Source organism: Passer domesticus, chromosome 25, assembly GCF_036417665.1.
Source record: "Passer domesticus isolate bPasDom1 chromosome 25, bPasDom1.hap1, whole genome shotgun sequence".
Classification (NCBI taxonomy): Eukaryota; Metazoa; Chordata; class Aves; order Passeriformes; family Passeridae; genus Passer; species Passer domesticus.
The window spans coordinates 4,186,658-4,200,201 of NC_087498.1; the positions used below are offsets into that span (position 1 = coordinate 4,186,658).

The 13,544-nt window shown below is 53.7% G+C and overlaps 1 protein-coding gene across 1 annotated transcript; it reads right to left on the reverse strand.

The window, feature by feature from the left end:
* Positions 1-732: 732 nt before the first annotated feature.
* On the reverse strand, positions 733-9,339 carry TAF8 (TATA-box binding protein associated factor 8). Its single transcript, XM_064399011.1, has 8 exons — positions 9,223-9,339; positions 7,874-8,030; positions 6,671-6,769; positions 5,958-6,020; positions 4,946-5,070; positions 3,567-3,714; positions 2,344-2,486; positions 733-1,013 (listed from the first exon to the last, which is right to left on the reverse strand). The coding sequence occupies exons 1-8, from the start codon at positions 9,322-9,324 to the stop codon at positions 870-872; spliced, it is 981 nt and encodes a 326-aa protein (XP_064255081.1). The 5' UTR covers positions 9,325-9,339; the 3' UTR covers positions 733-869.
* Positions 9,340-13,544: the final 4,205 nt, after the last annotated feature.

Below are 13,544 nucleotides of genomic sequence, written 5' to 3' on the forward strand. Positions count from 1 at the left end.
AGAACCAGCCAGTAACAACAGTGGCATGAAATAAAGAAATAAAGGGAGGAAATAAAGGGAAAAAAAGAAGGAAATAAAGGGATGAAATGAAGAGAATAAAAGGAGGAAATAAAGGAAATAAAGGGAATAAAAGGGAGGAAATAAAGGGATATAAAGGGGTGAAATAAAGGGATAAAGGGAGGAAATAAAGGGAATAAAATAGAGGAAATAAAGGGAATAAAGGAAATAAAGGCTGGGTTCTGCAAATCCAAATCCAACCCCTTGGTCCTCCAAATCCAAATCCAAATCCAAGCCCTCCTGCCCCGTGTGTGTCCCTCAGCTCTTCAGAACTTAAATCCCCCCGGTGGAGCCGAATTCCCCAGAGAATTCCCAGCTGGATTTCCTGGAGCAGTGAGCAGAGGGGGACCAGGGTGGGAGCAGAGTTCACCTGGGGGGTTTGGGGTCCCTCCCCAGCCCGGCTGCCTCTCCCTGGCTGGAATTCCAGGGGGATTCCTGGGAGGATTTGGGGTCCCCCCTCAGCCGGGCTGCCTCTCCCTTTCCCTAGCTGGAATTCCAGGGGGATTCCCGGGGGGATTTGGTGTCCCCCCGAGCCGGGCTGCCTCTCCTGAACCCTGGCTGGAATTCCAGGGGGATTCCAGGGGGATTCCAGGGGGGATTTGGGGTCCCCCCTCAGCCCAGCTGCCTCTCCCTGGCTGGAATTCCAGGGGGGATTCCAGTGGGATTTGGGGTCCCCCCTCAGCCCAGCTGCCTCTCCCTGGCTGGAATTCCAGGGGGATTCCCGGGGGGTTTGGGGTCCCCCCGAGCCGGGCTGCCTCTCCCTCTCCCTGGCTGGAATTCCAGGGGGATCCCGGGGGGTTTGGGGTGCCCCCTCACTTCTTCCTGCGGATTTTGGGTTTCTTCACGGGCCGCAGGTAGGGGTTGTCGATGACGCTCTCCTCGCCGTTCCTGCTGCCCGCCAGGGAGCTGCTCTGCTGCAGCACCGAGGTGTTCTCCTTCTCGGCTCCTGCCTCCTCCTGCCACGGCAAAAACAACAAAAAAAAAAACAAAGTCAGGCTTGGAAATGCTTCTGCTCACAGAATGCATCCCTGGGAGTGTCCACAGCCAGGCTGGAGCAATGCTGGGATAGGGGAAGGTGTCCCTGCACAGGGGACAAGGTTTTGTGTCCCCACACCCCAAAGCGTTGCAGGATTCTGGTCAAAGGCCAGAACCCGGGGCAGGAGGGACAATCAACAAGCACACGAGGAGCTGCTTTAGAGGCCAGGCCTCCTGGCTTGTGAGGCAGGGAAATCCCGTGGGAAACTGAAAATTCGGGGTGTCCTGGAAGCTCCAGCCTCGTTCTGCCTGAACTCTGCAGGGAGCTGGAGAACCAGGACAAAGCTCAGCTCCACTCCCCATTTCCCAGGAAAACAGAGCCAGAATTCCAAGCTGAAGAACCAGGACAATGTTTAGATCCATTTCCCATTTCCCAAGGGACAGAGACAGGCTCTCCAAGCTCAAGAACCCTGACACTGTTCAATTCCATTTCCCATTTCCCAGGAGGCACAGCCAAAATTCCAAGCTGGAGAACCCTGACAACAGTTCAGTTCCATTTCCCAGGAAACAGAGACAGATTTTCCAAACTGGGGAACCCTGACACTGCCCAGTTCCATTTCCCATTTCCCATTTCCAAGGAGGCAGAACCAGAATTCCAAGTTCAAGAACCCTGTCACTGCTGAGTTCCATTTCCCATTTCCCAGGAGGCAGAGTCAGGTTTTTCAAACTGGGGAACCCTGACAAAAATTCAGTTCCATTTCCCAGGAGGTAGAGCCAGAATTCCAAGCTCAAGAACCCTGACACTCCTCAGTTCCACTCTTCCCCATCTCCCAGGAAGCAGAGCCAGGTTTTCCAAGCTCAAGAACCCTGACACTGCTCAGTTCCATTTCCCATTTCCCAGGAAACAAAGCCAGAATTCCAAGCTCAAGAACCCTGTCACTGTTTAGTTCCATTCTTCCCCATTTCCCAGGAAGCAGAGCCAGGTTTTCCAAGCTCAAGAACCCTGACACTGCTCAGTTCCATTTCCCATTTCCCAGGAGGCAGAGCCAGAATTCCAAGCTGGAGAACCCTGACACTGTTCAGTTCCATTTCCCATTTCCCAGGAGGCAGAGCCAGAATTCCAAGCTGGAGAACCCTGACACTGTTCAGTTCCATTTCCCATTCCCCATTTCCCATTTCCCAGGAGACACAGCCAGAATCCAAACTGTGGAGCCCTGACACTGCTCAGTTCCACTCTTCCCCATCTCCCAGAGGCAGAGGCAGCTTTCCAAGCTGCAGGAATGGCCCCAGGATCCCCCCCGGGGTCCCCACCGTGCTCATGTGCAGTGGGAGGTTCTCGGTGTCCGTCTGCTCGTCCTGCTCCGAGGAATCCGTCTCCTCCATCTGCTGCATCTCCAGCTCGGAGGGGAGCAGAGCTGTCAGGTAGGGCACGGTGAAAGGCCTGGCAGCAATCACTGGCAGCAGGGAGAGAGGAGACACAGTCAGCGAGCTGGGAGGAATTCCTGCCCTCAGAAATCAAGGACAAAGTTACAGAGATCAAACATTTCGCTGGTTCTGGGTTTGGGTGCATTTCCTCTTCCTGCTGTTCCCAAGGATCAGGAAGGAAATCCTGAACCCTAAAAGATGGCAGTCTCTCCTACTTCCCAATTTCTGATCCCTAAAAGATGGCACTCTCTACCTCCCAATTTTCTGATCCCTAAAAGATGGCACTCTACTTCCCAATTTTCTGATCCCTAAAAGATGGCACTTTCCCAATTTTCTGATCCCTAAAAGATGGCACTCTCTATTTCCCAATTTCTGATCCCTAAAAGATGGCACTCTCTACCTCCCAATTTTCTGATCCCTAAAAGATGGCACTCTACTTCCCAATTTTCTGATCCCTAAAAGATGGCACTCTACTTCCCAATTTCCTGATCCCTAAAAGATGGCACTTTCCCAATTTTCTGATCCCTAAAAGATGGCACTCTCTATTTCCCAATTTCCTGATCCCTAAAAGATGGCACTCTCCTTCCCAATTTCCTGATCCCTAAAAGATGGCACTCTCTACCTCCCAATTTTCTGAATCTCTTCATGTTTCCAGCAGTGTTCCAACACAGACAATCCTTGCTGAGCTCCACCCTAAATTCCCAATGATCTGGGAGATTGGGCTCCTCTTAAACGAAGCTGTGCTGCCAGCAAGCCTTGGGAAGGTGGGAACCCTCATCTGCTCTGCAGGCAGGCACAGGAAACCTTCCAGCAGCAGGAAAATGTCAGGGAGAAGAAATTCCTGGGTGAGGTTACAGGGGGTGGAGCCAGGATTGGGATGAGATTTGGATTTAGGTCTTCTCCACCAGGAGAAAACAGTGAACCTTGAGGAGCTGCTTTCTGCTTTTCCTCCCCATTTTAACCCCCAAACCCCAACCTTCCATTGTGGCAATCCTTAAATCCTCTCCCAAAACCCTCTCATTTTAAGGATTCCCACACCCAGCACCTCAAACACCAGGCAGGGGATGACCCCCAAACCCTAAGGGATGTGAAATCCTGCGGTGACTGACGTGGGAATGTGCTGACATCGTCCTTGAAGAGGCTCTGGGTCTCTCCGGTCTTGGCCATGAAGCGGGTGAGGGCCCTCTCCACGTCCCGGCGCTGCGAGGCCGCCTTCTCCCGCAGCACCTGGTAATCGGACACCGGCTCCCGGTACGTCTGGGCGGGGAGAGAACGGCAGGGAGGGGCGGTGGAGGAGCTGCAGCGCCGAACTGCACAGGGATGGAGGAGCTGCAGCTCCAAACTGCACAGGGACGGGGCAGCTGCAGCTCCAAACTGCACAGAAATGGGGCAGCTCCATCTCCAAACTTCACTCCATCCCACCTCCAAACTGCACAGAAATGGGGCAGCTCCACTTCCAAACAAACATCCCAGGGATGGGGCAGCTGCAGCTCCAAACTGCACAGGGATGGAGGAGCTGCAGTGCCGAACTGCACAAAATGCAGCAGCTGCAGCTCCTAACTGCACAGGGATGGAGCAGCTGCAGCTCCTAACTGCACAGGGATGGAGGAGCTGCAGTGCCGAACTGCACAAAATGCAGCAGCTGCAGCTCCTAACTGCACAGGGATGGAGCAGCTGCAGCTCCTAACTGCACAGGGATGGAGGAGCTGCAGCGCCGAACTGCACAGAAATGGGGCAGCTGCAGCTCCAAACTGCACAGAAATGCAGCAGCTGCAGCTCCAAACTGCACAGGGATGGAGCAGCTGCAGCTCCAAACTGCACAGGGATGGGGCAGCTGCAGCTCCTAACTGCACAGGGATGTAGGAGCTGCAGCTCCAAACTGCACAGAAATGGGGCAGCTGCAGCTCCAAACTGCACAGAAATGCAGCAGCTGCAGCTCCAAACTGCACAGGGATGTAGGAGCTGCAGCTCCAAACTGCACAGAAATGCAGCAGCTGCACCTGCAAACAAACACCCCAGGGATGGAGCAGCTGCAGGCTCTGTTCTTCAGCACCCACAGGGTTTTGGAGAGTTACAGGGGTCCAGCAGGCAGAAATCCAGGGATTCTGCACTGGGAATACTCTGGGAGCAGGTAATGGGAAGGATCCCATCCCCAGGGACGTCCACAAGCCACAAAAAAGGAATATTCAAAGCCAGGAAAAACAATACTTTGGATAAATAGCACCAGCACTGCAGTAAAAAAAAAACAACAAAACACTTCTGGGGTGCGGGACTTCAAACAGATCCCAACCAGCACAAAAATCCGACAGAAATCCAGGGATTCTGGCTGATTTCTGGATGGCAAGGGATGTCCACAACCCACAAAGAAGGAATGTGTGAGATCAGGAGAAATGTTTTGGATGGATGGCGGCAGCACTGCAGTAAAACCACCCCAACTCCTGGGATTCAAACAGACCCCAAAGAGCACAAAAATGCTGTTTTCACTCACTGGGGTCTTGATGTAGGTGTGAGGATCTGGGAACTCTGGGAAATGGCCGGGAATGTGGGGTGGGTGAGGCTTGTTCTGCCCTGCTGTCAGCGCTTTGGGGGTCACGGGCTGGTTTGTCACTGGAGCTGCAGGGGGAACAGCACAGGAATCAGGGAAAATACCTCAGGAATCAGGGAAAACAGGACAGGAATCAGGGAAAATAAACACAGGGATCAGGGAAAACACCTCAGGAATCAGGGAAAACAGGACAGGAATCAGGGAAAACAGCACAGGAATCAGGGAAAACAACACAGGAATCAGGGAAAGCAACAAAGGAACCAGGGAAAACAACAAAGGAATCAGGGAAAACAGCACAGGAATCAGGGAAAATAACAAAGGAATCAGGGAAAATAGCAAAGGAATCAGGGAAAACAGCACAGGAATCAGGGAAAGCAACAAAAGAATCAGGGAAAAACACCACAGGGATCAGGGAAAACAGCACAGGAATCAGGGAAAATAAACAGCACAGGAATCAGGGGAAACACCTCAGGAATCAGGGAAAACAACAAAAGAACCAGGGAAAACAGCACAGGAATCAGGGAAAATAAACACAGGGATCAGGGAGAACAGCACAGGAATCAGAGAGAACAGCACAGGAATCAGGGAAAATAAACACAGGGATCAGGGAAAACAGCACAGGAACCAGGGAAAACACCAAAGGAATCAGGGAAAACACCAAAGGAATCAGGGGAAACACAGGAATCCTCCTGCCCAGGGTCCCCCGAAGCTCTGAGCCCCTCCCTGGCCATGCCATGACCTGGAACTGCCATCCCAGAAGGGAAAAGGATCCCCTGGCCCTGCAGACAAACCCCCCCGGGCTCTCCCGAGTCACCCAGGTCCCTTCACCCCAACACAGCAGCCCCGAATTCCTGGATAATCCCACAGAAAGCTCATCAGGAGCTCCCTGAAAGGCAGCAGGGAGGAATCCCAGCAATTCCCAGCCCCTGGAGCCCAGGGAAGCTCCCCCACCCACGGGCAGTGATCACCATCCTCTGGGAACGCTTGGCGTAGGCAGGCAGGGTTTCCACGTTGAAGCCTGGAAGACAAAAGAGGGGAAAAAAAGGAATTTATCCTGTCAAAATCCAGAGTTTTTCCAAATTGAACAAGGATGGGGCGGCCCAGGGAGCAGATCATGGGAAGGATCATGGAAAAGCATCAGCTGTGTGTGGCCACAGCAGAGGGCACCGCCCAAATCCCAGATTTTGGGGGCAGATTTCCCAATCCAAAGGTGGGAATAGAGGGAGCTGCTCACCCCAGATTTTGGGGAATGATTTCCCAATGCAAAGGTGGGAATAGAGGGAGCTGCTCAGCCCAGATTTTGGGGGCAGATTTCCCAATCCAGAGGTGGAATAGAGGAAGAGGGAGCTGCTCACCCCAGATTTTGGGGAATGATTTCCCAATCCAGAGGTGGAATAGAGGAAGAGGGAGCTGCTCAGCCCAGATTTTGGGGCAGATTTCCCAATCCAGAGGTGGAATAGAGGAAGAGGGAGCTGCTCACCCCAGATTTTGGGGAATGATTTCCCAATCCAGAGGTGGAATAGAGGAAGAGGGAGCTGCTCAGCCCAGATTTTGGGGAATGATTTCCCAATCCAGAGGTGGAATAGAGGAAGAGGGAGCTGCTCAGCCCAGATTTTGGGGCAGATTTCCCAATCCAGAGGTGGAATAGAGGAAGAGGGAGCTGCTCACCCATCTCCACCAGGGTCACCACGATGTCTGAGAGCGTGGGCTGGGTCCTGGCTGTGTGCTCGCAGTAGGACTTGGCACTCCTCCCAATCTCTGAAATATCTGCAGGATAAAAGCACCAGGGATGGGGATTTGCAACAAACTCAGCAGGGAGTGAAAAACAACCCCTGGGATGGAGCATTTGGCAGGGTGTGTGTTTAGAATTAAAGGGTGGGGATGCTAAGGGTTGAAAAAATCAGTGTTTGCCACAAAGGGAAATCTGCATCCTCAGCTTGGGAAGGACTCTGGGATTCCTGAGGCAGCGAGGCTGGAGAGGGGCTGGGACACAAATCCTACAAGGAACAACTGAGGGAGCTGGGGGGGCTCACCTGGGGAAAAGGAGACTCAGGGGTGCCCTCCTCACCCTGCCCAGCTCCTGGAAGGTGCCTGTGCTCAGCTGGGCTGGGCTCTGTCTGCAGGCACTGACACAGCCACAGCTCACAGCCTGCAGCTGTGCCAAGGGAATACAGGCTGGAGAGCAGGGAAATGTTTTTTATGGAAAGGGTGATGAAGTTCTGGAATGGCTGCCCGGGGAGTGGTGGAGTCAGCATCCCTGGGGGTGTTTAAAAAAAAAAAGATTGGATGTGGGATTGCGGCTGATTTTTGGGATTTGTGCCTTGCACTGGGGCTGATTGAAGGGACTGGGGCTGATTTTTGGGATTGGTGCCTTGGATTTGGGCTGATTTTTGGGATTCGTGCCTCAGATTTGGGGCTGATTTTTGGGATTTGTGCCTCGGATTTGGGGCTGATTTTCGGGATTTGTGCCTCAGATTTGGGGCTGATTTTTGGGATTGGTGCCTTGGATTGGGGCAGATTTCTGGGATTTATTTGCACTGCCAGAGCTGCGCTGCCCTCGATGAGCTCCAATCTCTCCCCAGCCAGGGGCTGTGTGAAAGCAGGATCCCATCCCTGTGTGGAGCAGGATCCCAGCCCTGTGTGAGGGCAGGATCCCATCCCTGTGTGAGGGCAGGATGCCATCCCTGTGTGAGGGCAGGATCCCATCCCTGTGTGAGGGCAGGATGCCATCCCTGTGTGAGGGCAGGATCCCATCCCTGTGTGAGGGCAGGATCCCAGCCCTGTGTGAGGGCAGGATCCCAGCCCTGTGTGAGGGCAGGATCCCATCCCTGTGTGAGGGCAGGATGCCAGCCCTGTGGGCAGGGCACTCACAGCTCTGGATCATCTCGGTGAGCGTCTCCACCGCCGCCTTCTCGGCGCTCTCGAAGCCGGCCTCGGTCAGCAGCGAGCTCACCACCACCTGCAGCGTGCGGCGCCGCGCCAGCTGGTAATTGTCTGCGGGGGTGCCCGCCTGCTTGCTGCCCGCCCTCTGGCACAGAAAACACAGTTATCCATGGGATAGAATCCATGGAATTGTCTGCGGGGGTGCCCGCCTGCTTGCTGCCCGCCCGCTGGCACAGAAAACACAGTTATCCATGGGATACAATCCATGGGATCCATGGGATTGTCTGCGGGGGTGCCCGCCTGCTTGCTGCCCGCCCTCTGCCAGGGAACACAGTTATCCATGGGATACAATCCATGGGATCCATGGGATTGTCTGCGGGGGTGCCTGCCTGCTTGCTGCCCGCCCGCTGGGATCAGGGAACAGAGATAGGGATGGGATGGGAAGGGATAGGATCCATGGCATGGGATGGGATCCTTGAGATGGGACCCATGGAATGGGATCCATGGGATGGGATTGAATGGGATCCATGGGATGGGGTCCATGGGATGGGATTGAATGGGATCCATAGGATGGGGTCCATGGGATGGGATGGGATGGGATCCATTCAATGGGATCCATAGGATGGGATCCATGGGATGGGACTGAATGGGATCCATGGGATGGGGTCCATGGGATGGGATGGGATGGGATGGGATGGGATCCATTCAATGGGATCCATAGGATGGGGTCCATGGGATGGTGTCCATGGGATGGATGGGGCAGGGAGCAGGTAATGGAAGGGCTTGGGAGCAGGGACCTGGGAGCAAGGAAGGGTCACAGAGCGGGGGAATGAATATCGAGAAGGGACTGGGAAGGGACACGGAGCAAGGATTGGAAAAGTTTGGGGAGCAGGTAATGGGAAGGGCGACACAGCGGCAACACGGGCACACGCACACACTCGTGTGTCCTATACGCCCACATACACACGTGGGCACGTGTACCTATACATATATATATATTTTTTTATAGACATATATTTACACACGCGTCTTTAGAAAACCTCCCAGACGCTTTTTGGGACGCGGCCCCTTTAAGGACTCCCCCACAAGCCCCGCCCCGCCCCCCGCCAGCCAATTGGGGCGCGCCATCCTCAGCCAATCAAACCCCGCCTCCCCTCAGGCCCTCCAGCCAATCAGCGCCTCCCGCTCTCCACCCGCCGCCTCCACGCTCCGCGGCCTGCCCGCGGCCGCCTCCGCGCCCGGGAGGGATCGGGCGCTGCCACCCCGCCCGACCCCGCCGGGGACCCGCCGGGAACCCGCCCTCACAGCCCCGCGCCCCGGGGATTAAGCGCCGTTACCGTGCCGGAGCTCCCGGACGCTGTGTCAGCCATCTTGGAGCCATATGGAGCTGTGCGCATGCGCCAGATGCGGGCAGGGCGGTGTGCGGGCGCGCGGGGCATTGTGGGAGTTGTAGTGCAGGCGGGGGCGCGCGCGGGGCATTGTGGGAGTTGTAGTGCGGAGGAGGGGCCACATCTGGAGGCGCCCACCCCCCGCACATCTGGATACCCCGAGGGGTGGAACGACACAAGACTGACGGTCCCGCCCATGCCAAACCGGTCAGGGGCTGCACGGGACACAAGGGCCGCCAGGATTTTGGCGAGTCAGCAAAGTCTCCGTTGAAACCTGATTTATCACATCCCCATTTATCACATCCCCATTTATGACACCCTCATTTGTGGCATCCCCATTTATGATATCCTGATTTATGGCATCTCCTTGAGCCAGGGATGAAGGCTGCCCCACTCATTCACTCTCCTTTCTCGCTGGTTGGGCTGGAAAGTGCACAAAGACCAACCTGAGCTAATTGTGATTTATGCCCCATTTTGATCGTGATTTATTGTGATCTGATATTGGAAATGGAAACAACCAGTTCCAGACTGGTTTGGAAATGGAAACAACCAACCCCAGACTGGTTTAATGGAAAGAACCGACCCCAGACTGGGATTTCAGTCTGGGAATTTTCCAGAGGAAATCCTGGAGCAGTTGAATCTCCTGGCCCTGAAATTCCACCGTGGATTCCCAGAGAAGATCAGGATCAAAGAATGGAGCTGCTGTGCTTGGTTCCCTCATTCCCAGGATTTCCTGGCTTTTCCAACCTCAGTATTCCACGATTTTTTGACTCCCTGAATCCAATTTAAAAGGGGCAAAATTTAAAAGCAAAACCCTGCTGACCCCTTGTGTCCATCCCCATTCCATGACTGCTCCCAGCTGGAATTAAAATTCCATTTTTTCACAGGCACAGAGAGAGGGGGGGAAGAGTTTCCAGGGTGCAAAACAAACTCTGAGGGTCCAAATTCCAGTGGGGAATTTTCCAGAGGAAATCCTGGAGCAGTTGAATCCCCTGGCCCTGAAATCCCACTGAATTCCCAGAGAAGATCAGGATGAAAGGACGGAGCTGCTGCGCTTTTCCCCCCTCAGAAATCCCCAGGATTTCCCGCTGCCAGCAGAGGGCACGCTGGGACCGAGAAATTCTCATTAATTCCGAGCCTCTTTCACAAACCAACGCGGCAGCGCTGAGTTAATTAAAATTAATGACGATTTTCAGATGTGAAAATCCCCCCCCCCAAAAAAAAAAAAATCCACCCAGTTCCCACTCGAGACTGAAAATTCCTCCGGGCCTCCAAATTTTTTGGGTAAAATCTGAGGGGTTTGGTGCAGTTTGACACTGAGCAACACCTGGTGTGCTCAGGAAGTTGGGAATAAACAGAATTTTTTGGGAATAAATAGAATTTTTGGGAATAAACAGAATTTTTTGGGAATAAACAGAATTTTTGGGAATAAACAGAATTTTTGGGGATTTTTTGGGGTTTTTTCCCCCTTATGGACATTGGGTTGTGCTGCCAGGAATGGAAACTCCAACGTGGAGAGTTTAAAGCCACGGGGCTGTTGGGTTTTGTGTTTTATTTTGAGTTTTGAGACATTTGTTTTAATACTTGATGAATATTATTTGTTTGTTCAAGTGTTATTGGTGGCAGTTTGTTGTTATTAAAGGCTCTGGAAGTGAAAATTGTGGAGTTTTCTGCCTGGAGAGGTCGATCCAAACCCCTTGGGGTGGGAATCAGGATATTCCAGGGGGGATTTTAAACACAGAGAGGTTGATCCAAAAGGGATTTTAAACCTGGAGAGTTGATCCAAACCCCTAGGAGTGGGAATCAGGATATTCCAAAAGGATTTTAAACATGGAGAGTTGATCCAAACCCCACGGTGGGAATCAGGATATTCCAAAAGGATTTTAAACACAAGAGAGGTTGATCCAAACCTCTCGATAACCACGGGGGAGAAGCTCTTGGATCCCACAAATCCCAGGAATTCCACAGGGTCCAGGGGGTGCTCCCGAATTCCCAGCTCCACTGGAAAATTGGGAGAGCTGGAATCCATCCTCAGTCACCCTGGCAGGGAATCCTGCAGGCCCTGGATCCTTCTGGAAGTTTCTGCTCCAGCAGGACGAGCTGCAGCAGCTCCCAGGAGCTGAGAGTAGGGCAGGAGAGGGGACAGTCCCTGAAAATGTCCCCAAGGGTGGCACCCCAGAGAGGGGACAGTCCCTGAAAAGGGAAAGTCCCCGGGATGGCACTCCAGAGGAGGGGACAATCCTTGATAAAGTCCCAAAAAAGAGGGGACAATCCCTGATAAAGTCCCCAGGGATGGCAGCCCCAAAGGAGGGGACAATCCCTGATAAAGTCCCCGGGGATGGCAGCCCCAAAAAAGGGGGGACAATCCCTGATAAAGTTCCAAAGGAGGGGACAATCCCTGATAAACTCCCCAAGGATGGCAGCCCCAAAAAAGGCGGGACAATCCCGATAAAGTCCCAAAGGTTGGCAGCCCCAAAAAATGGGGGACAATCCCTGATAAAGTCTCCAGGATGGCAGCCCCAGAGGAGGGGACAGTCCCTGATAAAGTCCCAAAGGAGGGGACAATCCCTGAAAAGGGAAAGTCCCCAAGGATGGCACCCCAGAGGAGGGGACAATCCCTGATAAAGTCCCCAGGGTGGCAGCCCCAAAAAAGGGGGGACAATCCCTGATAAAGTCCCAGAGGAGGGGACAATCCCTGATAAAGTCCCGGGGATGGCAGCCCCAAAGGAGGGGACAATCCCTGAAAAGGGAAAGTCCCCAAGGATGGCACCCCAGAGGAGGGGACAGTCCCTGATAAAGTCCCAAAGGAGGGGACAATCCCGATAAAGTCCCCAGGGTGGCAGTCCCAGAGGAGGGGACAATCCCTGATAAAGACCCTGAGGATGGCACCCCAGAGGACGGGACAATCCCGATAAAGTCCCGGGGATGGCAGCCCCAAAAAGTGGGGGACAATCCCTGATAAAGTCCCAAAGGAGGGGACAATCCCGATAAAGTCCCCAGGGTGGCAGCCCCAGGGCCACAGCCGGAGCTGCAGCAGCAGCTGGCAGGCCACGATAGGTGCTGTGCTGTCACCTCCCTGCGCCCTGGGGACAGAGCTGTCCCTCCCTCCCTCCCTCCCTCCCTCCCTCCCTCCCAGCTGCAGCTTTCTCCAGAATTCCTTCTGGAACTTTCTGCCTGCCCCCCTCCCTGTGCAGCTCCCTGGGGACTTTGAGGGTCCCGCCTTGGCCTGGGGGGTTTGGGGTCCTTCTCTCAGTGCAGCTTGGAAGAGGGAAAATAAGTGAAGGAAATATTTGGGGCTAAAATCTTGATCCTGGATAAAATTCCCCTCAGGATGTGTCCCTGGGGTTGGGTGAGAGGAATTCCATCCGGTTTTAGCACCCCAAAAACCGATCTGAGCGGGTTTTCCACACTCCAGGTGGGCAGGAAGGGAAAGAGGCTTTATATCCTTTTTTTTTTTTTTTTTGTTTGGTTGGGGTTTTTTGTTTGGTTTTTTTTTTGGGGGGGGGTGGTTTCTTTTGTTTTGTTTTTTTTGGGGGGTTTTTTGTTTTGTTTTGGGGTGGTTTTTTTGGTTTTGGGGTGGGTTTTTTTTGTTTGTGTTTTTTTTTGGTTTTGTTTTGGTTTGTTTTTTTGGGTTTGGGGGATTTATTTTTGGTGTTGTTTTGGGGTTTTGTTGTTTTTTTGTTTTTGTGGGGGGTTTTTTGTTTGTTTTGTTTTGTTTTTTCATTTTGTTCAGGGGTTTTTGTTTGGATTTGGGGTTTCAGCAGGACAAGGCTCAGGAACTCGGAGCTTTTCCCCGATTCCAGCAGCACTGAAGGACCCGGGACCTTCCCCAGGCTCCGAGCGGGGCCGGGGCTCTTTTGGGGGGAAATATTCAAATTTCGATCAAGCGATTTCCCACGGGCCCTGCCCGCTGCGGGGGCACCGGGGGTGGCACGCCACGCTTCACGTGCCCACAACTGTCACCTCCTGTCACTGGGGCTGCGCCTCTCCTGTGACAAAGGAGGGACCAAACCTGGCAGGGCCGTGGGGCTGGAACACGGGGAGGGAGGGAACGGTGACAGGGGACAGGGACAGGGGGGAGAGTGACAGACTGGGGACAGTGACACACTGGGGACAGGGACAGGGGACAGTGACACACTGGGGACAGTGACACTGGGACAGTGACAGACAGGGGACAGTGACAGACAGGGGACAGTGACACACTGGGGACAGGGACAGGGGACAGTGACTGGGGACAGTGACACACTGGGGACAGTGACACTGGGACAGTG